Source organism: Pyrus communis, chromosome 15, assembly GCF_041283825.1.
Source record: "Pyrus communis isolate YQ-2024b chromosome 15, ASM4128382v1, whole genome shotgun sequence".
Taxonomy (NCBI): domain Eukaryota; kingdom Viridiplantae; phylum Streptophyta; class Magnoliopsida; order Rosales; family Rosaceae; genus Pyrus; species Pyrus communis.
In genome coordinates, this window is record NC_142579.1 from 8,116,636 (window position 1) to 8,144,117 (window position 27,482).

Sequence of the window (27,482 nt, forward strand, 5' to 3'; positions counted from 1 at the left end):
AGGCGCAGCAGAAACTTTAGTAACATATACGTGGAAACCAAAAATCTAAGAATTCTGAGAATGCAGGACCAAATTCAGAAGATCTTACAGCACAAAGTACATGGCTAATTAAACGGAATGTATATTTACATAAGCTACGTTCAGTTTTGCTACATTCTACATGCTAATTCCTCACAACAGAGTTCAGTATTTCCAAGGGTCCGTAACGCAGTAACATTCTTTGACTCTGAACAAAATGCGAGGACCGATACATAACTTGATTGGAAGTTACAATGCTGAATTATCCCTTCCTTTATATTAACGAGTATAAGTGATCTCAAAGAGGAGGTCGTGGCAATTCAATCTTGACATTGGCTTCCTCTTCCTCCCGTCAATTCAGTTTTATATATCTGATCCGGGCAGGGCATCTTAGACACAATTCAAGCTTAACCTGAAGTTCTTATCAGGCGATAGGATCAACTAGACCGTAGGCTACACTCCAAAGAAGGATCTATCTCCCATCCAAGATCTCCACATGCAGTAAGAACAGTGGAAAGGATGTAATCATCCACCTCAAAACCTTCTGCTCGCATACGGTACATGAGCTTCATAGCCTCTTGGCAGAGACCATTTGTTGCATAACCCACTATCATAGCCTTCCAAGAAACCAAATTACGTTCTGGCATGCTGTCAAAAACTTCAAATGCCTCTGTTACGTACCCACATTTTGCATACATATAAATCAGAGCGCTACCTACAAACACATTAGACAGGGCAGGACTTTTGTTTGCAGAGGAGTGAATCAATTTCCCATGCAGAACAGTTTCCAGCTTAGCACATGCTTTCAAAGCGGATGAATAAGTAAACGCGTTGGGCTCCACCCCGTCCTCCATCATTTCTTTCAAGAATTCCAGAGCTTCAGCCTCATGCCCAAGTTGTGTACAACCAGAAATGATTGCAGTCCATGAGACAACATCTCGTAAAGGCATTTGTTGGAGGACCCTTGTGGCATTGGAGTACTCTCCACACCTACAGTAGAACCACACTAGAGTACTTCCCAGGTGTAAATTGGTTTTGAGTCTTTCGACCGAGTTCTTGACTATCTGTGCATGAACTTCTCTCCCCATCACCGAATTCCTAATCCCACCACAAGCTCTGAGGATGCTTACAATGGTCAAGTTGTTGACCAATATGTTACGCCTCTTCATTACTTGAAAGAGGTATATGGCCTCCTCACTGAGGCCCTTCCGCGCATACCCCGCTATAATAGATGTCCATGTAACTGTGTTTCGGTTTCTCATTCCATCAAATACGTTTCTCGAGTGTACCATCTCCCCACATTTTGCATACATATCAACTAGAGAAGTGTCTATGAAAATATCATTCTTGTAAATCTTCTTAACTATGGCACCATGCAACTGTCTCCCAAATCCTAATTCCTTCTCTTCCCCACAAGCCTTGAGAACACCACACACTGTAAACTCATTCGGAGAAAACCCATCACTCAACATCTGCGAGAACAGCGAAAAAGCCTCCTGTCCATGCCCTTGTTGCGAACACGCAGTGATCATAGTTGTCCAGCAAACAACATCCCACTTCGGCATCTGATCAAATGCGCAGAAAGCACTCACTAGCTCTCCGCACTGCGCATATAATTTAACAACGGCGCTGTCAACAATCAAGTTGCTCCAACCCCCTTTCAAAACACCACCATGAATTTGCTTCCCAAGCTCATAATCCCCTCTCTCACTACATAAATTTAACAAGCACACGAACATCTTACCATTCGGCACAACCCCATCATTGATAGCTTCCCCAAACAACCCCAAAGCCTCATCGTCAAAACCAAAGTTCAAGTACCCATTAATAATGGCAGTCCAAGAAACCACATTTCTCACAGTCATTTCATCAAACACCTTCCGGGCGTCCCCCAACTTCCCAAAAACCAAATACGCACACATCAAATTGTTGAAAACATACGTAACCGGGTTCGCCAAACACCTCAAAACAATCGCATGCAATCTCCTCACTTCTTTCAGACCGCGACATGACCGAAGCCAAAGAGCAAGCAAGTAGGGCCGTAAGCTTTGGCTCAGCGATTGAGTACCCGAAAATTCAGCCTCTGAGTTTTCGTGGGAGTTCGAATTCTGAAAATCTGACGCAGAAGATGAAGTTTCACAAGAAAAACAGCGAAAATTTGATGAGGTTTTGAGATAATTAGGCTTTGAATTCGAATGCTTTGTGTGTTTTGGCGGTCGAATGGAGAGCAGAGAAGGTGTTTGATAAAGGCTGATACCAATACGTGGTGGCAAGAAAGTCGGCGAAAGCATTGCCTGTTTTGCAGGTTTGAAAAATCCCGCGAAGCAAAGGAGAAGTCAGACACAGAATCTTGGTCTGAGAGAGCTGGGCTCCGCTTCGCATTAAAAAACCAGTGTAGGTGGTGTAGCCGCCAGCTTTCAAAATATTCCCCTAATTTTTTCTTAACTTTTTGTTTACCCAAAATAACTTTGCACATAGATCTTCGGGAAAAAATAATTATGTTTATACTTTCAGATGCAGGTTCGATTTCCACCAATTCTCATATCTTGATGATAAATTATTTAACCGACCAATGATATTTTTATTTATTTTTCGAAGAAGAAGAAGAAAATTAATTTAAAGAGAAGCCTTGATGACACTCAAAGCCTCAAGAATCAAACAAAAAAGTGTTTTTTGCTTGGGCAGGTACACACTCATCCCAAACATATAAATGAGTACAATTGTGCTCAAAGGTGGTAATAATATCTGCTGTGAGGTTTGCTTCCCTAAAGACATAATTTCATTTCACCGAGTCAAAAATGAAGCAAGCCACTTAATGTCTTCAATGATGGTTCTCCCACCAACGCTATTGTTTTAGAAAAAAATAAAAAATAAAAAATAAAATTCTAACAGAAAAATATGTTTTTAATTTATTTTTTTGTTGGGGGTGAAAGAAGGTTTGGGAGAAAAATTTGGATCTAGTAAAGGGTTTTAATATTGAGAAGAGAAACATTGTTTAGTTTATTAGCGAAATAGTTATTTATTTAGTTTGTATCAATTATTGTTTCAAAAATTTCAAGTTGCTTATCATTGATCTGGACAAGGGGATATGGAAGCCCCCTTGGTGCCCTGTAAGATCCCACATCATTCAGGGAAGTGATCCTTATATGTATATTCTCATCCCTACTTAGCACAAGGCCTTTTGGGAGCTCACTGGCTTCTGGTTCCATCGGAACTCCGAACTTAAGAGAGTAGCGCGCGAGAGCAATCCCATGATGGGTGACCCACTGGGAAGGTCTTGTGTGATTTCTCAAAAACAAAACCGTGAGGGCGTGGTCTGTGCCCAAAGCGAATAATATCGTGCTACGGTGGTGGAGCAAGCTCGGGATGTGGTGGACTCCCGCGCGGGGATGTGAAAATTTGGTATCAGAGCCTAACCCTGGCCGTGGCGTGCCGACGAGGACATCGGGCCCCAAAGAGCAATTCCACCCCTAAAGACTTTGCGCCAGCACCCAGCTCATTTATCCACCCAAGTGAACAGTAATAAACCCCAGTAAATAGTAATAGACCAAAGCATCTCCAACCCTAACAAAAAATAGTCTAGTCAATTTTATTAAAATTTTATTAATTTTTATTATAAAATAATAAAAAATAATTATTTTATTTTTAATTTCTGACTTTAATCTCTTTAAGCACTTTGCAACTTTTTCTTTCCCAACCTCACTCCCACACTCCAAAACCCGAATCAACGGCGTGATAATCCCGGCTCCGATCAGAACAACCTTGTACGAACAAAACCCAGAAATAACAGAAACAATCTTTGCAGACAACCTCATGTCGTCTCTGCAAGCTCCGTTGCCAGGCCTCAAAACGACAATCGCGAACCGCTGTGTCAAAACACCGGTGTTGTAAACCTCCAATAGGTTTCTTGCGTGAATATCGAGTCTTGCGGAAAGCATGTCTAAGTCGCTTTACATCAGGAGCTTCCTGCTGTACCAAAGATCGACGCAGCGACGAGCTCCTCTCCCTCCTTTTTCCCTCCGTGGCTCCTTGCCCTCAAACGCCACGCTGGCGTCAATAAGGCATCACTTGGGTCGATCCCAAGGTCTGTCAATTTTAGGCTGGCCTGGAGACCAGCTTGGGCTGAGTGCCAGCCTTGTTTTTTGGCTAAGTACCGGCCTAACAACCCCGGGTGGAACTGCTCTAAGGGGGTGGATTGTAAGATCCCACATCACCCAGGGGAGTGATCCTTATATGTATATTCACATCCCTACCTAGCACGAGGCCTTTTGGGAGCTCATTGGCTTTGGGTTCCATCGAAACTCCATAGTTAAGCGAGTAGCGCATGAGAGCAATCCCATGATGGGTGACCCACTGGGAAGTTCTTGTGTGAGTTCCCAGAAACAAAACCGTGAGGGCGTGGTCGAGGCCCAAAGCGGACAATATGCTGGAGCGGGCCCGGGATGTGGTGGACCCCAGGCCAGGATGTGACATGCCTCATCTCAATTATTGAAGACATTAAATGGTTGGCTTATAGGTTTCTCAACATTCAATGATGGTATATTTTTAAAGAAGTCAATTTTGTAGCTGATAAGCTTGCTAATGCTGGGATATCGGTGTCTAACCCCCACTTTTAGGATTATTGCTTCCCTGCTTCAGCATTAAATGCTTTGAACCTTGGTTGTATTGGAGCAGGTTGTTTTAGAGATTTTTTTCCTTTAACAAAGTTATTTTCCATAATAAAAAGGTGCATTAATATTTGCATATGAGGTTTACTATTCCATTTCTTTATCCCACAATGTACTTTTGTCTTAAAATAAATTTGGTCTTCATCTCATTTTTAATTAATTTGATCACAAGTTCTTTTTAACTTTCGATGAATACAATCACTAGAAAAGGGCACTTCAAATTGAGAAATATACTCTTGCCAGATGCTTGTTTTGTTGTTAGGCTCAAAATTTCATCTTTTTGTAATTCTATTAAAGTCATTGTATTTCAGTAAAAGAGATTATAAAAGCAAACTGGAAAATAAAAGTTAAAAAAACAAACGAAAGTAATAAATGGTGAATTGCCGGTGATTATAATTTTTCTCTTTAACTTACTACATCTCGATTGAAATCGTCTCTCCTCTCCTTGTGTCGAATATCACTTGCACTAAAAAATAAATGAAGGTAAAGGAATGATTTCTTCTTTAATTTTGTCCAAAAATTGTTTTTTAGCCGAATTTCCAACAATTTGAAAGTTATCAAAGAGACCTTCTAAAAATAAATATATAAATACTGTCACTAAACCCTGTTCATTGGCCTGAATAGGTGTCACTAAAACTCTGTTCATTGGCGCAAACTCCTCCATGGTTTCCACCGCCACCCTCCAACCCTCATGCTCTTTCCCACTCAGAGCCCCTAAAACCGCCACCAGAGACCGCGTCTCTTCCCTCTCTTCCATCAAAACCTCGCCGAAATCTATCTCCCAATCTTCTAGCATTACCAAGGGTATGAACTTTATCCGTTGTTTTATTTGATAATTACGTGCTTGATTCTCCATTAGTGGGATTTTCATGAATTGGGTATTGGTAGTGTGCAAGTAATTGTCGTTTTAATCCCCGTTTGGGGTCCCAAATTCACAATTTGAGCTTTTGGTTTGAGGGTTTTTGTTGCTGGTTTGAAGGCACTCTGCAACAAAGAGCTACGTTGCTTTCGATTCTTTGTAAACTGGGTAATTTTAATTGGCACTAAGCATGCTAGTAATTGTGTTTTTGTGGTATCAAAAATTTTCTGTGTGTCATTTGTCAAATTAGGAAGTGAGAAAACTAAATATGTATATATCGATGAAATTGCAGTTCCATCGTAAAATTAATTGGCAATATGGGGAGTAGCCCAAGATCATATAAGCACATAGCAAACCTTGTCTCTCACCGATGTGGCGGATTTGCAAGTCTACACATGGACAACAACTGGGTGACGTGAAGCACGTGTGGCCGTTGGGCTTCACACTTGGACAACCTGGCTCTGATACCATGATGAAATTGTGGTTCCACCATAAAACCAATTGGCAATATGGGGAATAGCCCAATATTATATAAGCACAAAGCAAACATTTTCCCTCACCGATGTGGGACAACTCTTAACATATATAACGCGTTTCTGAAAGCCACTTAGTGTTACGGTCTAGTGGTATTCTTCTTCACTTGTGAGGGAGAGATCTTAGGTTCGATTCTCGCCTAAGGCGAATTTGAACCACATTATTGCTAATCCATTATGAGACTTAGCCCACTCCCCACCCTTTTACTGTAGATAATATCATTTGTTCGAAAAGAGAAAAAAACTCGTGTCCGAAAAGCGTCAAAGAAACTGGGAAATATTATGTTGGTTTCTTAGGAGGTACTGTTGTTGTATTTGTGTTAAGGGTGTTTGTTACTTTTTTGAAGTCAATTTTAACAGATATCTGTTATCTACTGCTAGGTTGTGACTTGGTAGTTAAAAAACCAGTCAGGTTACGGTGGTCCTACGTTATTGCTGCTACGGTTGGTGATACAACTGCAATGCAAAATAGTTGTTTTAGTGGGCAAGAGTTACCCGTTTCTGATCTTCTAATCCCACGTTTGTTGAAGATCAGTCCAACAACGGAAATGGTGAGGAAGGGGAAAGGAAAGTTGGTGTTTGGGGTTTGGATGACCATAAAATGATTCGAGCATGCGACAAGCTTATTGAGGTTTTTTTGGTTGACAAGCCCACTCCAACTGATTGGAGAAGATTATTAGCTTTCAGCAAGGAATGGGACGATATCCGGCCTCATTTCTATAAGCGGTGTTAGGACCATGCAGATACTGAGGATGATCTTGGAATGAAGCATGAGCTACTACGGCTTGGACAGAAATTGAAAAAGGTAGGTATTATGAACTGCTTAAGAGTGATACTATCGTAGTTGTTACCTAAATGTCTTTTATTGAGATGTGTGTGAGTTAACCATGTCTTTCTTAAGACAATTCTTGTGGGAGTTAAGATTAAAAGGATGTTTACAATTTCAGGACTGTTCACTTGTAGTGATGAAATTATGATTAGTCTTTCCCTTTTAGTGATGACTATAAGGAATCGATATGCTCGTGTTTGTTTTATTCAAGGGATGGTTAAATTTGTTTTGAGTTTGTTTGCTGCTAAATTGATAGTGTTTGGGTGCTACTCTTTCATAGGTTGATGAAGATGTGCAAAGACACAATGAACTTCTTAAAATCAGAAATTAGTGAAATAGTTTCCAGGCGCTTCAAAGATTTCACTCAAGAATTTTTTGTGCATCTCCACACTATTGCCGAATCCTATTACAACAATCCAACAGAACAAAGTGGTGAGACTATGTATCATTTAATTATTTATTTTTCTACAAATGTGCAACCCATTAACAAATATTGGTATCATTTAATCACCATCTTCCTCCTCGCCTTCATCCATCATATACTTAGTATATTGTTAAAAGAGACAAATAATTGTCAAGTCTTCATTTGTAATCATGGCATACATGTGTCCTAAATTCTAATCAGCAGTGTGGCTAAAATTTCGTAGCCATTATATTGTGGGTAAAAATTTTTTAAGTTTTTTTTTTATACGACTAGCTTTGGCAAGTATTGGAAATAAGTGCTTGGTTGCTGTAAAAGCATATGATTCTGCAACTGAAAGCATTGAAGCATTGAATGCTGTAGAGTTGAAATTTCAAGATATTATCAACTCTCCTACTGTTGATGCCGCTTGTAGGAAGATCGATCACTTGGCTGAGAAAAATCAACTCGACTCAGCATTGGTGATGATGATCGCAAAAGCTTGGTCAGCTGCCAAAGAGTCGAGCATGACGAAAGATGAGGTGAGAAGATGGCTTGCCTCAGAAATACTTGTCTCTCGCAATTTACATTTAAGCTGTCTCAGAAATACTGAATGGAATTATGTATCTGTGCCCCTCCAATGGAAAGGAACCAAGAAAAACCGAAGATAGACAATTTTTCATTTATTTGGTGGTGTAATGCTTCTGCTAATTTTATTCTTTGTTTTAATAGGTAAAGGACTTTCTTTATCATGTGTACGTCACCGCAAGAGGTAATCTTCAGAGATTCATGCCAAAAGAAATTCGGATACTAAAGTATCTTCTCACAATTGAGGATCCTGAGGAGCTTCTGGCTGCCTTACACGATCCATTTACCACAGGAGAAGAACTTGAAGGGACGGATGTTGATAACCTTTTCACGTATGCATCATGAACTCAATTACTCTTACTATTAAGTTTGTGGTATAGTAAGAAGTTTAATGGTTATCCTCGTACTTCAGAAGCTCATCTATGCTCTCCTTTTCTCTCCTTGCCATATTTTGTCAGGACCCCGGTGCAGCTTCACACCTGGATGAAGGCTATTGTGGATGCTTACCATTTCAGCCAGGAAGGCACTCTAATAAGGGGAGCAAGAGACCTCATTAATCCAAAGATCATTAAAAAAATGGAGGAGTTGAAGAAGTTAGTCGAACACAAGTTCCTGTGACAAAGATCAATACTAATCTCCTTGGCCATCCATTTATCTCAGATCAACTTTGGATATTCAAGAGAATCGTAGCCATGAATCTTCGGATTTTCTCAAGTTCCTGGTAGCATGAGCTACGAAGCTTGGAACTTCAAACATCGAAATGCTCTGTCAGCCTTATAGGTTAAACATGTTGTAGTTATTTCCTGGAACTTTGTAGTCTGATGTACACCAAGCCTTTTTTTCACTGTAAACTACACAGCTGTTAAATTATTGGCTCATAAGTGTGAAAATTAATCAATTGTAAGTCCTGCTAATCCTCCGTGCTAAATTAATTAACAGGAAGCTTTATTTCTCCACAATTGAATACACAATGTTGTTAATATGCTTTCACTTGTTGTCTTATGCTGTCAGACTATGAATTTTAACCTATTCACATGACAAAAAGACATGTGAACTTTTGTTTTGGTCGAGTAAGTTATGGAGTTGAGGCTACTTAAGTGGATTGACCTCCCAATAAGAAAGTTGACCTTGATTTCATTTTTCGACCGTAACCAAGGATTGAGGTAGGTTGAGGATTTACCTCTGATGATATTTCACTGGTTGGCCATATCCCTAACTCCTGTAGACCTGTTGTAGGTTCAAATTGGGTAAATTTTCAGCATGACTGCCATACATTTGTTTTATCAATCCATTTGTGTTATAGCATGTACATTTATATTAAAGTATGTTGCCTTTGGTCATATTCATGTTGATCAATTTACCCTAAGTAGTTCAGCCATGATTAAGATGTTCATAGTGTCCATCCGATTAATATTTTTGTGTGACATCACATCGTTCTTATCATCAGGGCTTTGCCAATTCACTCATGTTACCACATGATCGTATCAATTATGTTGTTTACTCATATTGTAAAATGTCTTCAAAATCCCACGTGACTAACAGTAAAATATTTCTCCTTGGAGGTTTGGGCTCAAAAGGCGGGCCTTGGTATAACTGTAAAAACCCGGCCCATTACAGGCCCAAAAAACCACTCAATATTTTATAGTTTCGTATGTTTTATTTTATTCTTTTCCATCTGCCAAGCGCCCAGCTAGGCGTCGCCTTCTCATCAGTAATCAAATTATTACGATGAAGACGACAAGAATCCCAAAAATTTCGACTCCACTTCAAGTTACAGATTTTTGCGCGCAATTTCAAACCTCCGTCGTATAGATTGTACGCTGACGACTCAGCCGCCGGTAACTTTTCTTGCTTTTTTCCCTCTATTTTTTCGTGGATTTTCGATTGCTTGCTTGCTGCCAACAGCTTGGAATTAAGAGTAAAAAAAAGCAAAATATGCAACTTCTAGGTTTCATTCACACAATTTTTTTAGCTGAAATTTGAATTGCTATCTAATCTCTGCCTCAATTCTGATCAATTATTTATTACTGTTCGTCTGTTCAAATTTTGGTATAAGAAATTTGAAGTCTTAACATGATTAGCAGTATATGAATCAGTTTAGTTGAATTGGTGCTGAACGGATTTGGATGCTGATTTTTTTTCAGCAAACAACCAGGTGTAGGTTGATTCGCTGTTTCGGAGGGATGAACCGGAAATCTAGTTGTGCTATTTGTGAGAATTCAAATCTTGCTTCTATCTGTGCTGTTTGTGTGAATTACAGGTATGATATGTGAACTTTGATCGTTTTTCGAATTTATGGGTGATATTATGAATTTATTCGAATCATTATAGAGTAAATAAGTATAACAATTCTCTTTAATCGTCTTATAATTGTGCGTGTTGTTTTCAGATTAAATGAATATAACAATTCGTTAAAGGTACTGAAGAGTCGTCGTGATTCATTGTATTCAAGATTGACTGAAGTGCTTGTCGCAAAGGTATGTATCTGTCTTCGAGCTTGGAAGAAACGAGGTTTCCCTTTCTTTTCTGTTGTTTCATTTTGTTTTTGTATGCATTCAAATGGCCTGTATTCCACCAAATAGAATGATCAGCTAGAATCCTGTAAGTTAAGTAGAATGAAAATGGTTTTTCACAAGATATTATCTTTTGTGTTCTTGATATTATTTATGCAGTGTAGTATTTGCAAATGCCTGTGGACTTTGACATGATTGAAATTCGAAAGTGTTCCGTAGAGTGTCTATTTTATTCCAAGGGGAATATCACTAAACTGCAAATATTCTGAGGATGCAAAGATGGGTCATGGACTCTAAATAGGCTCTGAGTACGAATACGGTTTGTGGCATGAAACGATTCCACTATTACTTAAAAATTAAAATTATCATTTATTGTATAAAGATAAGGTTACTCATTCATCTTCGTTAAATAACTTAATCTTGAATAAATGTTGGGTAACCCATATATGTGAAATTTGTCCATTGTGATAAAAAGTTGTTGGGAAGTTCCATTTTGCTTCTTAGGTGTGTAGTGTGTACACGAGTATGTATTCTCTTGTTCTTTAACCTATTAATGTCACTTTTCCAGTAGATTATAGCATATGAAATCATCAGAGTTCTGTACAATTTATTTCCAAATTCACGGCATCAGAATAGTTCACTTATACTGATGCTTTACACATATGTCAGGGTAAGGCTGATGATCAAATAAATTGGAGAGTGCTTCAAAATGAGAAGCTTGTGAGATTAAGGGAAAAGCTCCAGTGTAATAAAGAAGAGCTTGTGCAAGGTTGATTCCTCTTCTCAAATACTGTCTAGGCTGAATATCATTGATGTGTTTATATGAATTTGTTAGACTGACTGAGATGTTTACAGGGAAGGCTAAGATTGAGAAGACATCCTATGACCTCAAAGTCAAATATGGGGTGCTTGATTCGGCCCTCTCTGTGGTACCTCATGTTTTCGAATAATTTAGTATTTAACTCCATCAAACGACCTTTAAGATATATCTTGACTTCTAAGTTTTCCTATTTGCAGTTGAGAAAGAATCGTGTGGAGCAATTGGATAAGTTCTATCCTAACCTTATATGCACTCAGAACTTAGGGCATGTAAGTCATTTTAATACTCCTTAAACTATAATTACTTCTTTTATCTTCACTAATTAATGGAAGTTAGTATAGCTTTCTTGTACAAGAATGCATGATGATAAATAACTACGTCTTTATTTTGATCTGTTTCACTTTGAAGTTATGCTATCTTGATGGGTTTGAGATCTATCTCTGTTCTGTATTATTTTTTCCTTCTCTTCTTGACATGTTTCTTATTTGAAAAAAATAATAATGCTTGTTGCATTCTCTGAATGCAGATGGCCATTACCTCTGAACGCCTTCATAAGCAGTCAGTAGTTATAAAACAAATATGCAAATTATTTCCCCAACGTCGGGTAAGCACTTTAAAAGTAAATGTGTCTTGACTTATTTGCACGACTTATAAGTTATGATCATAATTGTATTCTTTATTATGAACTCAATTTTTAATTATATTGATACACCTTGATGACTGTGTTAAGCTTTTGGCTGACTCTTATAAGTAGAATTATAGAGCACCCAATTTATTTATTTTTGAAAAAACAGCATTACTATAGTTTGGGGCTAGGGTTGTTAAATCTAAATTTTTTAATGTTTATTCTTTCATTTAGGTGATTGTAGATGAAAAGAAGAATGATGGATCTGGTGGTCTATATGATCAAATTTGCAATGCATGCTTACCAAGAGGGCTAGATCCACACACTGTTCCATCAGAAGAGCTTGCTGCTTCCTTGGGGTAATCTCTATTTAAAGTTGTATATCCAGATAAGCTTTAAAGAAGGATGCTATTGTGGAACTTGACAATATTTAATTGCTATGTTGTCTTACTGAGATTCATCACCTTTTCCTGGAAAATGTCTTTGTTCCTTTTGTTGTATTTGTTATGAAGTTAATGTTTTGTTATTAGTTAAATTCTATTGTTATGAAGTTAATGTTTTGTTATTAGTTAAATTCTATCCAGTTGGATCATTTTTAGCTAAGGTGATATCACATTTTACACTGATAACCGATCGCTATGGTTGGAGAGCAGGTACATGGTTCAACTCCTGAATCTTGTTGTTCATAACTTAGCTGCTCCAGCACTTCATAACTCAGGTTTTGCGGTAAGCATTGTTCACCCTCCTGATGAACTTAAATATTCTTTGAAGACCATGGACAAAATGTTTGAGGGGCTTAAAAGTACCAATGATGGTTATAAAATATATCAAAAACGTTCTGGAAGTAATGGGGAACTTTGATAATTTACACTCTCAGAAATTTTCTTGTATATAAAATGAAGGTGATTCATGTGTCAAATTAAGTTGTTCATATTGGTAGCTTATAACATGTGTTTTTATTTTTCTCAATACTGGGAACACTTTTGGTTCGGGAGGAAAGCATACCTTCATTGGGAACATCTTCCAGTGAAAGCATTTTTATATTTTATATTTTGGAGGTGCGCTTTGCTTCTGGAGAGACATTTGAAGCTTCATTAAAACCTGCCCGTTGAATCCTGCAAACCATATGTGCCAATAAGTTTTTTATGTAGTAGTTATGGATTAGTTATACCTGTGTTTTGTGCTAAATTTGGATTGTCTTACTTCAGGGTTCTTGCTCTCGGATATGGCAAAGAGATTCTTATTGGGATGCATCCCCTTCTTCTCGGAGGTACTTTGGCTAGATATATCAGATGACATGGCATAATTGGACTTCTCACCCTGTTGACTGACAAACTTATGTTATTGCAGCAATGAATATCCCCTCTTTATACCACGCCAAAATTATTGCTCCAGTAGCGGGGAAAATTCTTGGTCTGACAGGAGCTCAAGTAATAATTTTGGTGTTGCTTCAATAGAATCCGTGAGAAAACCGCGTCTGGATTCTTCTGGTGGTAGCTTCAATTATTCTTCTGCTTCTGCACACAGTGTTGAAACGCACAAAGATTTGCAGAGAGGGATTTCACTTCTTAAGAAAAGTGTGGCATGCATTACAGCGTATTGTTATAACTCACTATGTTTAGATGTCCCTTCTGAGGTATCTACATTTGAAGCATTTGCTAAATTGTTGGCAACATTATCTTCTTCCAAGGAAGTTCATTCTGTGTTCTCGTTGAAAATGGCTTGCTCGAGGTATATTGTCCAATAGCTCCTTTGTGAAATATGTTCTGTGTTTTCATTTCAGTTTCATTGTGCAGAAACGAAGTAGTAACTGTTAACTTTAAAAAAATTTGGACAGACATGAAGTCCTGAACTTCTGAGAGAGTTTTTTCTTGCAAAGTAATAACTATTATCTAGTTTTAACAATTTTTGGATCTTTATTCCTGGACTTTTAATGGTTTTCTTAATATTCAATATCTTGTCAAAGAACTCTACAGGCATGCCATGGATGGTATATAAACATTGATTAGAATTCCTCTTTTAACTTTCAGGTCATGTAAGCAAGTTAAACAATTAAACAAGTCTGTGTGGAATGTGAATTCTGCCATATCGTCAACCACTCTGTTGGATAGCGCACATGCAATGGCACTAACGGTATGTTTTTGGGCTAAAATCAGTTTCGTTAGGAGATGTTGGGTTCTTAGTTTGTGTACTTTTTTTTCCTAATAAATCACGCCATTGGTTTACCCTATTAGTAGGACTTATGCTCTGTCGTGACTTTTGAAGGAATATCCTTAGTTCTCCTCTTTCTCACCTTTCCTTCACTATGGTCAGCTGCTGGCATATGCTGCCGGGCAGCATGTTAATTGACATGATGTGATCCAAGTTCCAACGAGGGGCATATAAAGATAAACAATCATAGAATCCTTGATTGGTCCCTAAATCTGACGGGATACTTTAATACCTTGAAAGTCTATATTTGCTTTCGTAGGAATGATCTTGTTACATAGCTGTTCATTGGATGCATGGATACCGTACTCGATTTTCATACATTTTTCTCTTGTCGTGCAGAAAAACTTAAATGAAAACAACCTTCTTTGTTCCACTGAGTTGTCTGAAGGGAAGAATGAATCCCTTATTGAAGGATGGGATCTTGTGGAACATCCGACTTTTCCCCCTCCACCATCACAGTCCGAGGATATTGAGCATTGGACTCGAGCCATGATCATCGATGCTAAAAGAAAATGATTTGGTGCTACAACGGGGTCTATCTGCTGCTTTCTGTAAGTTCACCGCTTGAATATTTCTCTGCACAATTTATGCTTGGAACTCTTTGAATACTAACATTTTCACTGAAAAAAAGTAAAAAATGTTTACTAATCACAACCAATATTATGTTCCTAATACTATTATATTTATGACAGCCTCTGTTTGTTTATAATCGTAACTTTTTTCTAGCTACCAATTTGTGCATCCTTGAAATTTAATGTTTCTTCTGTTAATTTCTCTTTTTTTCTGGACCGGACAGGTAAATCAAGGTAGAGACTTGAACAAAACGCAAGGCCGGCGGACCTTGACGGGATCTGTAACACTCTTGCAGTGTTTTAATTTGAAATTAACTTTATTTAGCTTGTAAATAGAAATAATCTGGTGGTTGTATATTCTTGTAAATTAACATAGATCGAGGAGTTTTACGATTATTATTAACTTTAGTAATCTCTATCCTTGAGATTAATTATGCTATAATCCTTGAAATTAGCAGCCAACAAGATGTGATCTAATGAAATCCCGGGTCAATTCTCTCTGTAAACTGAATATTATTGGACCAAAATGTGTACGAAATACAATAAAATTAGCTTAAACGGTTCTGGTAACAGTAGCTTCCCCTACGAAAAGAGTACCACCATTTTTGCGGAGTTGGTAAATTGAAAAATGCTTCTTTCACTTTTTCCTCTTCTTCGGGGGCTGAAGGGCCTCTTCCTCGTCCTCTTCTTCATCGTCCTCGGGTTCCTCCTCGTCCACAATTTCCTCCTCGTCCTTGACCTCACCTTCATCGTCATCCTCATCGTCCTCATCATCTTCATTGTCTTCATCTCCGTCATCCTCGCCATCATTGTCATTGTCGTCGCGATTATTGCCATCTTCCTCCTCCTCTTCACCATCTTTGCCTACTTCGCCGTCTTCTCCTCCAGACCCGGCTTTGGAGTTGTTACTTTTCCCATTAGGGTTGTTCCCAGCGCCACCTCCATCTTCCGAAGATAGCTCCTCTTCAGTGTCTCCAAAGCCACCGTCATTGTTCTTCTCTTTGTCTCCATCTTCGTCCCCATCAACGGCTTCGGAGTTGGAATGTTCACTCTCATTGTCTCCGTGACTTTTCTGTCCACAAGTTGTTGAGAGCATGAAAGGATCCTGAAACCAAAGGACCACAGGATTAATGGACCACAGGAGTTCTTAAAAGGTTATATTTTGCTACCCAATACCTACAGCAAAAATGTAAATAATATGACTAATTAGCTTTCGGTTTAGTGATATTCTTCTTTTAAGAGTATAACAGTTAATGGAGTTCAATATCATCAGTTGATGGTCCCTCGCGCAACCATATGCAATATCATCGTATTTTTCTCTTTGTCCACAATTTACATACATCTGTGCCGCTCATTTATTGAAAATGATAATTAACGGATGACAGTCAACCTCCTATGGGCAGACAAATATTTTTTATTTTTTTGTCAAATGATCGATTTTATTATATTAGATATTATATTAGTTACTGAAGGAATTTAAACTCACGCAGTTATGTAAGAACTCAACACCTTTCTATCACGATAGTAAAATATCACTTGCTGCGGGCAGGCAAAAATTAACCAAAAATGATTTGTGATGTACAAATAATCCTAATTTAGATTTTCTTTATTTTTCTTGTTTGGAAAGGGGAATTTTAACATATATTACAGGTGCCAAAGATTTTCCAAATCCAAACTGACATGACAGGTGCTGAGATAATATCTGATGAACAACAAGAAAAAATATAATTTTTTTATTTTATTTTATATTTTAAATAATCAAATAAACTTGTACGAGGACCGTTGACTGGTATAACAAAACAAACGACACACACAGAATATCCTATCATCATATTCTTCGCAATAATATTTAATAAATAATGAATATTTTCAGCAAAATAAATAAATAATGATAAGCTGCAGTAGTAATTAAACATTTTTGAGGAAAAATCAGAGGAAAAAGGAAAGGAGATTTTCATGTAATTTCGAATTTAAAAAAAATATATATATATAACGAAGAAGAAAAAAAAGCTAAAACTGGACTACTCACTTGAGCGAAAGAAAGCAAGCCAGAGGCGGTAAGCAGATTCGCAAGAAGAGCATCCCAGGCGCACGTTAGCAGCAAGAGCTGACCAAACGTAGCTTCAACTAGTTGAACGACAGCAGCAGCACCACTACTCGTCGACGTACACCTTTTGGTCTCCATTTGTACGGACTCAACGACGTACGGAAAACGCCCTGTCAAGACAGACCGTCAGATCTGTTCCCCCCTCGGCCCCACCGTTAGATCCGCCAGTAAAATTACAACTTTTTCACTAATTTTAAATTTATAGTAGAATAAAAATAAAATAAAATAAAATTTACTGTAATAATAGCTATAGCAGGCAGCCGGAGAGTTTCCGGGAAAACTAGGAAGGGAAGGAAACGACGACGTCGAAGAGAGTGGTTACCTGAAGAGAGCTGAGAGCTAGCGAAATTTGAAGCAGCTGGTACTGAAAGCTTTGGCTTTCTTAGAGAGAGAGAGAGAGACAGAGAGAGATCTGAGAGTTGCGAAGCTTGTTCGTCAGCTGTTGTGGTTTGGTGGTGAGAGAGTGAGTTGTTTGTCCTAAAGCATCAGGAAGCTTTGCGTAGGAATGGCTTCCATTGTGAACCGTTGGATTGTGATCCTGGAGAGAAAGGTTCTCTCTCTCTCTCTCTCTGTTTCTTAGGGTGGGGGAGGGGGGGAGAGAGAGAGATTGAGCTTAAAGTTGGAAATGAATGAAGTATGGTCAATGGGGCAGTATGGGCAGTGATACAGTGTCATGCTTCTGCTGCCCGAAGAGCAGTCAGACTTCCCATATATTAATTTTTTCTTTGGGAATTGTTTTTATTTTATATCGTCAATTCAACATTTGTCGTTTATAAAATTTGAACTCAGATATTTTTCATTAGAGTTGTGACGTTGTGGCAGTAAACCAAATGATCATGTTTCGTGGACAAAAGTAAATACTTTGAGCATATAATAAGAGAGAAACACTGTATAAGTTCTACATGTACACAACAGTATTTCCGAGCATCTTTATTATTCGGTTAAATGTTTAGTGCGTTAGTGAGGCATGAAGACTTTCCTCCTTTCGAAGAATGAGCAAAGTATTGCCCTTTGAGAGACGGGAACTTAACTCCAATATAAGCCCTACCACAATGTACTATACAAATTATTAATTTTTAATAGTGAATTTCTTCATGTAAAATCAAAATATCATTCATTATAAGATAAATGTGGTACAAATTTACGTTTTAAAAAATGTTAGGTGCTAGTTAGGCAGCGAAATAAGGGTCTAGCACCTAAACGTCTAGGCAGGCCTAGACAATTTTTTTCAATATTTTAATTAAATTTATTATATAAACATATAAATAAGTGTCTTCTTATACTTAAAAAAAAAAGATAATTGTACTAGGATATATTATTTGCAAAATAGAATAACATATAGATTACAAAGTATTCATATTGAAAACATGAGAACAAACATGTTATGAGTGTTAATTCATCCAAGTATTCAAGAAGTCTTTTTCAATCTATTGAAGAAAAAAAATGCAAAATGAAAGTTATCTATTTTTTGTCTAAGTGAGAGTCGTGACCTAGGCGTATGTTAGGCAGGTCTAAGCATCATTTCTTAATTTTCAAATGCCTAAGGATTAATCAGGGCAGTGATGAGTCGCTAGCTAGGCAGGGCCTAAGTGACTCTAGGCGGGATTTTTTATAACAGAGGGTACAAATAGTTTATGTTTGAAGATATTGTTTGTTTGACCCATTATTAATTAGACTTCTTAATAACCTAACAAGACAATGAAACAATGCTTATTTTGCATAAACTTTTGAGTACAAAATGTTACTAGTATGCGTATTATAATATTGGTGGAAAATATAGTTGGTTGCTAGGTCATAGACCTGAAGTATAATATTAAGAACTAAATCCACATCTTATATGACAAATAGATTAATAATAAAACGCAATTGTGTGACAATCACCTGAAAAATAAATTGAAAACCTTAAAAAGTTCGTTGGTGATACTTCAAATAGGCTAGGGCGGCCAAGTGCCCTCCACAGAAAGGAGTCAACAAACCCTAATACATGATACATATGATCTGTCATTATCTTGCTTATTTCACTTTTTCTGTGATAATGCAGTGCAGTGCAGCAGCATAATTCCTGTGAATTAGTAGCTTCTTCATTACTCAAATCTCAAACCACTTTTGTTGAAGCACTAGAAAAAGCAAAATAGAAAGAGATAATAGATAAAGAATAATATCATAATCTCAGCATTTGTTCGCACTAATTTCCCAAACTCTTTGAGACAAAGGATACCCTTTGTGAACAGGGCACTTTCAATACCACTGATAATGTTTGTTCTAAAGCCTTCCACACTTTTTATTTGATTCTTCTTTTAATTACTCCTCCACCAGGATGCTGAATTGGGCTGGACTCCGTCCAATTCTTAACGTAGTTCCGCTACCGAATTTACAAAAAAAAAAAAAAAAAAAAAAAAAAAAAAACACTCTTAAAGAAGAAAAACAGGCCTCTGATACCAAAAAGTGGATAATTTAGAATAGTGGAGTGAACCTCCGCAGTGGTGCTTCAGTTGTTTGGTATAGTTATGCCTCGACAATCTGCAAGGAAGACATGAAGTGTCGAAGGGATCGGTGAGATTATGATGTCCTGGAGCAAGCGGCCTCCAAAAATGGCCTTTTTCGGGTGTAGTTCGGGGAAGTTATTGAACGTGATCGATGTGCGACTCTAAGGTTATTGTGTGTTGATACATGTCCCGGAGGAAGTGGGATCCTAGTTGGAGGAAAAGATGGCGCGAGACTAAGTGCCAAGTGAGGAAGAAGAGTGACTTGGTCGCTGAGCTACCTCTTGACAATTTTTCCTCAGCAGATAGAGAAGATTTGATAGTTTTAGAATCGATGTCATATGGTAAAAAAAAGAGAATGAACTCGATCAACTTGACTTCTTGTACTCAATTTTATTCAAATTAATATACGTGTGATCTTGCTATATATAGTATGTGGCTAGAATCGTCAAACTGCGTAACTTATAACTAATGAGGAAAAATGACTATTTTCACGTAAGTAGCTAATATTTTTTGTTTTGAAAAGAAGAAAGGCATGGATGAAACCTAAAATTTAACAAAATAATTAAAGCAATTGTGGTACCTGATTTCTTTTTCAAAAATATTATATGGAAATTTAAAATTTCACCAAGAATCCCCAAAATAGAGCCCAATGCACAAGTGTGAAGCCGAAGACATTGGGCTAAGCCAAGACCAAATGGAAACTGAATTGCTCATACCTCAACCGAGGAATTATAAATAATATAATTAAAGGGAAACTAATGAAAATGGCTTAAAAACTTTGAGTTTTAATGATAAGGACAAAATAAAGGGTAAAGTGAATAATACCAAGATTGACTTTTTAGTGTAAAAATGTAGTTTTTCGTTAAAGTGAACAATATCATAGGCTTTTCATGAAAACTTCCAATTAAAGCTTCAATGCTAAATTAATTCATTTTCTGTTTTGTTCATGTACTTAACATGAGAAATAAGAAAGAAAAGAAATTTCCATCTTATGAAAAACACCAATTCTCACAAATGCAAAACCAAAATCTCTGAAATCCATAAATAAAAGAATAGATGAAGCTTAATCATAAACAAAAGAACATGTAGAAACAGATGCTAGTAGGGAGCTGAATTGGTTCGCCGGAGTTGGTATTTAGGCATAGAAATAGGGTTTGAAGATATGATCATCTTCTCTCCTGCAACCAAAAGCACCAAGCAGCAATAATGGTAAATTTATCCAATCTGTCTTGCTTCCTTTGAGCTGGATAAAATTAACATTTTGCTACTATATAGTATTAGGGTTTTGTTCAAAAAAAGAAAAAGAAAAAAAAGAAGTATAGTATTAGGGTTAGTTTCATTCAGCACTAGCGTAATTTACGGTATAGATTTCATGTGGTCATTTATTTGAAATTTGAGACACTGGTGATAACTTTTGCTTCTTGAGCTAGCTATTCATTTTTCGCGACTGGAATACTTCATGCTCCAAGTGGTTGGTATAAGCCTAAATCATTAAACAAAAAGAATACTCAATATAAGTTGCAAGTCATATTAAATATCTAATTAATTGTAACGGATAATATTCTCTTGCTAAACATGTTTATGTTGTCAAACTGTGAATCTGAGTCCTGCATTCAGGTGAAAATCAACATAATCAATGGTTCAAATTCACAATATGACATATACTACTTGATAGTCTGACAAGAGAGTATTTCCGAAACTCTAACTACACCATAAATCTTGTGTACAATTCGAGAAGTTAAACTTCAATATGACCTACTTCCTTGCCCTAGACCTGGCAGCTGACTCGCGGTTCTTGATCATCCGCTTCTGCCTCATTTCTATCGTTTTCTCCTTCATTATATCAGAAAAATGGCGCTTCCTCTTAGATGTTGCGTGAGATTCTGACAACGATGTTGATATTGCGGGCACTAGCATTGACATGCTCACTTGGTTCTCCGAGTAATCAAGATTATTCACAGCTGAGTTATCATACACTGTGTTCAAGGCAAAGATGAAATTGTCCCTTGCACAGCTCCCCAAGGGTAAATGGCACCTGGCGTGTAATGATGTGTTGTTGGGCTTGCTCTTGCTTGGTGTTCTGCAAGATAGGTTAGTAGTTAGTTTTGAAAGGTGCCTTTGTGGGGCCTTAGGTGTAGGCATTGAGGCACACAATCAAAACCAAAAGGGACCTTGGCGTGCCACTATTATCTCAGTATAACAGATATAGAACAAGTGTGTTTTAAGTCAATTACTTGTGCCCCAAGTTACTTAAACTTCTTGTTTATCAAAGGATTGTCACAAATTGCTTAAGTCTGTCATAAGTTCATTTTCTTGCCTTGCAAGCAAAGACTTTTAGTTCATAATCTTGTATGTCCAAAAAGGAGGGAGTCCAGAGCCCTTTAAACCATTTCCTTGATCCCAGTTTGTTCTTAATGAAAACAGGTTTATTAAGTTAACCAGATTCGAATGCAAATGGGACTCTTAGGTAGAAAACAATTGGAAATAACTTGAATATATGCTGAAAAGTACATTTAAGCGACATATCTACTAATTTAAAGGACAAACAAAGAGACTCGGGCAAGGTTGACCTTCTTGCAGCCACTTCTCTTTGAGTTTATAAAGGTTGTAAGCTAAAAGGGATGTATGGTAAACAGGTTTTACATGAGGACATCGATGCTACAACACTATGGAAGGTAGCAGAGCTTTTACACTAGACAAAAGATAGCTTTTCTAAAGGAACAATTGCTAAAAGGATTGAATCTGGGTGAGTTTCAGCTTTTTGGGTGCAAAATTGGCTTGAGAGCAGAGTTTGTATGTGGTTTGTTTAATAGTTTGAGTCTCTTTGTCTCTTGTGCTTCTCTTGGCTTTTATAGGCAATGGTCCGACTGTCTGGGCTTTGTTATTGGCTGAGGGCTTCCAAGGGCAGTGAGTTATCTTGTATTTACACCTTTATGCCATCAGAAAGTGCTTTTTGGTTAGTAGTGAGCTGGTCTATGTCACTTCAATCATAAGCATGTGACCTATGCCTTAGCTAAGAAGGCTTCAATTTGTTTCAGGCTTTATCGCTAGGCTTCGGGCAAGTTCAACTTGTTTTGGTGCCTTTGGGCTTCCTTTATGCTAAACCTAATATTCAAATATTAACTCAAACAATAGCCTATTTAATCATTGTTAAGTCTACAATCCGAGACATTAATAATGATTAAACAACAACCACATGCTTTACCTTGGGACTTGCACCATTTAAGTAGTCGTTTTTGAATAATTCCTTTGCACTAACCCACGATTTCCAACGTTAACTAACTGCCTACTATATAACCTCCACTTTGGCCAAATACCTTAGCAATTCTTATTTTTCGAGTTTTCAGAATTCCCAGATTTTCCATAACTTTCTTGCCTTCGCAGTTCTTTCTTGCTTTCTGTCTCAATTTTCTTCAATTCCTACCCAGAAGTCGAGACGCGGGCACCCTAGCGGGCAAGGGCAACCATAGTGGAATCCTAGAAGTCTGAGCCCGATGAGAAGCCTGCAACTCAATTTGCTTTGCCTGGCCCGAGGGCAACTTCTACTAGGAAGATGACCATAACTCAGACCTTCAAGGCCTCCAAATCCTCCCCTGCCCTTCTAGTTGAAGCGGGCAAGAAAAAACATAAATCCTCTCGTAAGTACTTTAAGTTTTTTCTTCCTTCATTTCTGTTTTCTTGGGTCATGAAGTAACACTTATTTCTTCTCTTGTAACTAAGTCATCCAGCAACCAAGAAACCTACCCCTACTCTCAAAGAGGGACAGTCAGGCAGGGAATTCCAGCTTGAGGATAAAACAGTCATTGAGACAATCCTTGAGGAGTTGAAGGTATAACTTTTGTTCTTTTAAAGTATGAAATTACTCCTGAAGTTCATTTTCATCTATACTTGCATTGACTCTTTACTTGTTCTCTTGAAATAGGACATTAGAGGCGAAGGGACCACCGAACACGAGCCTTCTTCTCTTTCTTTAGCCCGAGCAGCACATCATTCTCCTTGTCGGGCTAAGCCTTCAAAGGTATACCTCCCTTTATCCTTGGTTAAAGTTGGGATTTTCTTAATCTTGAAATTAATAAACATCTTTATTCTTTTCATAGGCAAAGGTTGGGATACCCACGCCAAATATCGAGCAAAGCTTAGTCCTCATTTCTCCTACTCCTTCTCCTACTTCGGCGATAGTGGTGGCTCTCACTTCCCAATTTAATCCAAGGACTGGGGAGATGCTTCACTATGTTGAGGATGACAGCACCTTAGTAAGCTCTTTTCTCCCTAAGTTCTTCTAAAGTCTCATCCAGATTCTTCCTTAACTTGTATTTATCATTATATTTTTCTTTTTTCAGTTCTCTCCAGTGCATGAGGCCCACCAACCACCACCAACCACTTTTGGGGAGCCAATAGTCCTTGAGATCCCTATGGTTTCAGAAGTAACTAGCCCGCGGGCTTCTTAGGCTGTTGCAACAACAGAGGTGCCTCATCTTCCCGCTTAAATTCCATCACATGTATATAAGTATTCCTAGTTTTGTCTTTTCTTTAGTTTAAATATGAACTAAGATTCTAAGTTCTTATTTTCCTTGTAAAACAAGCTTCTAATCAGGGCTCCAGTAAGTCTCCCCAGCCCGCGATGTGCAATGCAGTCTTTCCTAATCTTCCTAAGGCCTCTGGGATCATAGAGATTCCTATCCCTCAACTGAAGAAAACCAACATTGCTGCTGCTTCTGCCTCCTCTACTTCTGGTCATCCTCATTCACTTACAACTGAAGCTGCTTCCACTGATGCTGCCTCTGGGGGTGCTAGAGTAATGCCCTCACCCCTTGCATTCATTCTGGCCACGACCTCGTTGCCCGAGCTTGTTAAAGAGTTCAAGCAAATTAGAACCAAGTTGAGGTCTCCGAGGTATCATTCTGAGCCCCAACACCTTCAAGATCAGCGTCGGATCTTCAAAGAATGGATGCAAAGGGATTTCACAGCCTCTTTCAGCCTTAAAGGTCTCCAAGATGCTGAGAAGGCTTTGATTGAGCTGTACAAGGCTTAGCAAATGTCGAAGGTCTAGTATGAGCCTTTCCTCAATTTCTTTGAGAACCTAAAAGCTTTGAGAGATCAGCACATTCGGGTAGAAAGGCAAGCTAACAGGGTAAAGTGCTACAAAGAGAAACATTCCGGAACTTCATCCTCTCTGCAATGACTGGTGGATAAGGTCTCGGCCATGGAAGCCAAAATCGTGAAGGTGACTTCTTCAATTCAGAAGTTAGAGGAGCAATTATTTGCATTGAAGGCTAAGCAAATGACTCTTTCCAGCAAGCTTTACCAAAAAATTGAGGAAATGAAGAAAGTTAATCTAGAAGTAGAAGATGCTGAAGCCCAATTAGCCAACAGTAACATTGCCTTAGAAGAGCCTAGCAGAATTTTTACTATTATGCAAACATATTACTCTAAGATAGTTGCCTTGGCAAAAGATGTAAAACTATTAAGCTAAGGTCTTTGTAACTTTCTCTCTTGATGAAATGAAATGACTTCCTTCTTCATTTCAACTTGTCTTATTGTTCTTTGAAGCTTAACTGTGGTAAATGCACAAACTAATTTCAACTTTTCTCAAAATGCTTAGACTTCCTCAATATAACAATCTCTGACATCCCACAAAGTTGGGTGATATTTCTTAAAAAACTTAGCATTGACTGGATGCCTTTGCAAATTTCTTTCCAAATCTACCAATTAATATCCTCCTCTATCCAACACTTGGTTGATAATGAAAAAAGCTTCCCAAGTGGGACTCCACTTCCCAAAGCCTCTAACTTAAGCTCCTAAAGGTAGAATTGCCTTCCATACCAACTCTCATTCCTTGAAGGTTTTCAACTTTACTTTCCTGTTATAAGCTCGGGCAACAACTTTCTTCCCTTCTTGAATTTTGTTCAAGGCTTCAATTTGGGCTACATCCAAATCTTCAACTTCCTGACACATAGCTTGAATGTATTCTTCATTGTGTAGACCACAAACTGGTTTTGAAGTCTAATAGAACACTTGTTGATTTCCATAGGAAGCACAACATCTTGCCCGAAGGTTAAGGCATAAGGAGTGGTTCCAGTTCCTACCTTCTTGAAGGTTCTATAGGCCCAAAGAGTATCCCCCAACTTTCTATGCCATTTCTCTAGACCATTTGCAATGATATTCACCAAGATCTTATTGCTAGCTTCTGTTTGGCCATTTGATTGGGGGTAATAAGGACTAGACTGGATCATCTTTATCTTGAACTTGTTTGCAAATTCCTCTACTTATTTCGGGATAAAAGATGGCCTTCGGTCTGTAACAATTGTCTCGGGAACCCCATATCTATGTAAGATCTTAGTTTCAATGAATTTCTTCACAGCATTTAAAGTGATAGTCTTCACAGTTGAAGCTTCCACCCATTTGGTGAAGTAGTATGTTGCCATTATTATGAAGGTGTGTCCCTTGCTAGAAACCTGGTAAATTTTCCCAATGAAGTCCATTGTCTACCCCCTGAAATGCCAAGGCTTCACTACTAGATTCAAGGGTATTGAGGGTACATGTTGAAGTGGTCCATGTTTTTGGCATTCTTCACAACCTCTGGCATAAGCTTTACAATCATTCTTCATATCTTCTCAGCAACCACCTCATCTTGGTTCCAGCTTAATGAGCTCCACAAATTCCTTCATGCACTTCAACCATCACTCTCATTGACTCTTCTAGGCCTAAGCATTTTAACAGAAGCCCATCTGGAGTCTTTCTTAGCAAAGTTCTATCCCACATGACAAACTTAGTTGCTTGCTGCCTAATCTTCTTACTTGTGGGGAAAAAAAGATCTTTTAAGTATTGGATGATGGGTGTTCTCCAATCTTCTATCTTAGCCTGCTTGGTCATTGCATTTAGGCTAAATTCTCTCTCAAAGATAGATGGGAAGTTTCTTCTTTGTATTTTCACATCAACCTCGAACCTTCTTTCTTGGATCTGTGCTCAAGAAAACTGTGCCATTTCATTAGTACTTAAATTTGACTATCTGGGAATATGGTTAATTGAAATCTCAGTACCCCAATAACTCAATAGTTGAGTAGCTGCCAAGTAAAAACCAGCAATGTTGATGTGTCTGCACCTGTAATCTCCATTTAACTGATTGATCACTAACTCTGATTCACCAAATACCTCAACTTCAGTTGCCCCCAACTCTATCAAGATTTCTAAGCCAATTATCAGTGCTTCATATTTTTCCCAATTGTTGGTAGTATCTTGATAATCTAGAAGGAATGAATAGCAATGATGAACCCCTTAGGGATCAATGATGACAATCCCAGCTCCAGCAGCATGCTAAGTGCAAGATCCATCAAAATACAACCTCCAATGAGTGATCCAGAGGCTGGTTATTCTCTTTACCTCTTGTTGAATCCATTTTTCCTTGCCCAAGTAAGTAATACTTGGTAGGATATAAATGCTGGCCACCTCCAAAGTTCTTGGAATGTTAACAAGTTCATCTTGTGATTCTTGGTGCCCAGTCAAGAAATCTGCAATGTTTGTCTTTTTATTACTCTCTAAGGTATATATTGAAGGCTGAACTCTGAAAGTGCTAGAATCCACTTTCCAATTCCCTCAGCTAGCATTGGTTTTGATAGCATATACTTAATCACATCGGTCTTGGCAATGATATGAATATGACAAGGTAACATGTAATGCCTTAATTTGCAGGCAATGGAATATAGAGCCAGATACAGCTTCTCCATTACGGTATATCTTGTTTATACCTTAGTAAGGATCCTATTGAGATAATATATTGCTTGCTCCTTCCCTCCTTCATTTTTCTGAGCTAGCAGGCTTCCTATTGACTTTTTAGAAGCAGAGATATAGAGCTTTAAAGGCTTCCCTTTCTGAGAGGGCATAAGTACTGGTGGAGATGCTAGGTAAGCTTTCACTTTGTCAAAAGCCTCCTGGTGTTGTGGGCCCCACTCGAACTCTTCTTGATTCTTTAATCTTAGCAAAATGGTCAATGGTTAAATCTTGCCCGTCAAGTTAACAATGAATCTTTTTAAGAAGTTGATCTTCCCCAGTAGCCTTTGCAACTGCACTTTATTGGTGGGAGAAAGTGACTCCATTATAGCCCAAGCCTTGTTCTTGTCTACCTCCACACCTTTTTGATGTACCAGGAATCCCAAAAAGTTGCCCGATCTAACTCCAAAAGCGCATTTTTTAAGATTCATTTTCAACATATGGGTCCTCATTCTAGTTAGGGCCTATCTGAGGTCTCATAAGTGAT

At 38.1% G+C, this 27,482-nt stretch overlaps 3 protein-coding genes and 2 pseudogenes across 4 annotated transcripts; 3 read left to right on the top strand and 2 right to left on the bottom strand.

The window, feature by feature from the left end:
- Nucleotides 1-84: 84 nt before the first annotated feature.
- On the bottom strand, nucleotides 85-2,529 carry LOC137712410 (Pentatricopeptide repeat (PPR) superfamily protein). The gene has a single exon (XM_068451493.2). The coding sequence runs from the start codon at nucleotides 2,307-2,309 to the stop codon at nucleotides 456-458; it is 1,854 nt and encodes a 617-aa protein (XP_068307594.2). The 5' UTR covers nucleotides 2,310-2,529; the 3' UTR covers nucleotides 85-455.
- Nucleotides 2,530-3,954: 1,425 nt separating this feature from the next.
- Nucleotides 3,955-8,512, top strand: LOC137726460 (uncharacterized protein At4g37920-like; annotated as a pseudogene).
- Nucleotides 8,513-9,522: 1,010 nt separating this feature from the next.
- Nucleotides 9,523-15,097, top strand: LOC137747021 (uncharacterized). Of its 2 annotated transcripts, none has more exons than XM_068487018.2 (14): nucleotides 9,523-9,732; nucleotides 10,039-10,154; nucleotides 10,284-10,371; nucleotides 11,077-11,176; nucleotides 11,263-11,336; nucleotides 11,425-11,496; nucleotides 11,754-11,831; nucleotides 12,087-12,211; nucleotides 12,506-12,578; nucleotides 13,061-13,122; nucleotides 13,203-13,583; nucleotides 13,883-13,985; nucleotides 14,403-14,614; nucleotides 14,860-15,097. In XM_068487018.2, exons 2-13 carry the CDS (start codon nucleotides 10,078-10,080, stop codon nucleotides 14,577-14,579), a joined length of 1,410 nt encoding a protein of 469 aa, XP_068343119.2. In that variant the 5' UTR covers nucleotides 9,523-9,732; nucleotides 10,039-10,077; the 3' UTR covers nucleotides 14,580-14,614; nucleotides 14,860-15,097. The 2 variants fall into 2 exon arrangements, with proteins under 2 accessions (XP_068343119.2, XP_088541686.1); XM_088685560.1 differs by having other exon boundaries at nucleotides 9,568-9,732; nucleotides 11,263-11,312.
- Nucleotides 15,098-15,128: 31 nt separating this feature from the next.
- Nucleotides 15,129-17,378, bottom strand: LOC137747029 (uncharacterized). The gene is made up of 3 exons (XM_068487028.2): nucleotides 17,065-17,378; nucleotides 16,665-16,852; nucleotides 15,129-15,740 (listed from the first exon to the last, which is right to left on the bottom strand). The coding sequence occupies exons 2-3, from the start codon at nucleotides 16,818-16,820 to the stop codon at nucleotides 15,273-15,275; spliced, it is 624 nt and encodes a 207-aa protein (XP_068343129.2). The 5' UTR covers nucleotides 16,821-16,852; nucleotides 17,065-17,378; the 3' UTR covers nucleotides 15,129-15,272.
- Nucleotides 17,379-24,026: 6,648 nt separating this feature from the next.
- On the top strand, nucleotides 24,027-24,701 carry LOC148690482 (uncharacterized; annotated as a pseudogene).
- The last annotated feature ends 2,781 nt before the right edge of the window (nucleotides 24,702-27,482 follow it).

Bases quoted from the DNA above. Each gene is read 5' to 3' on its own strand.
- LOC137747029 (XM_068487028.2), bottom strand. From the start codon at position 16,820: ATGGAGACCAAAAGGTGTACGTCGACGAGTAGTGGTGCTGCTGCTGTC. The intron at 15,741-16,664 runs GTGAGTAGTCCA...CTTTGGTTTCAG, and splicing joins GCTTGCTTTCTTTCGCTCAA to GATCCTTTCATGCTCTCAAC.
- LOC137712410 (XM_068451493.2), bottom strand. From the start codon at position 2,309: ATGCTTTCGCCGACTTTCTTGCCACCACGTATTGGTATCAGCCTTTAT.
- LOC137747021 (XM_068487018.2), top strand. From the start codon at position 10,078: ATGAACCGGAAATCTAGTTGTGCTATTTGTGAGAATTCAAATCTTGCT. The intron at 12,212-12,505 runs GTAATCTCTATT...GTTGGAGAGCAG, and splicing joins GAGCTTGCTGCTTCCTTGGG to GTACATGGTTCAACTCCTGA. The intron at 13,123-13,202 runs GTACTTTGGCTA...ATGTTATTGCAG, and splicing joins GCATCCCCTTCTTCTCGGAG to CAATGAATATCCCCTCTTTA.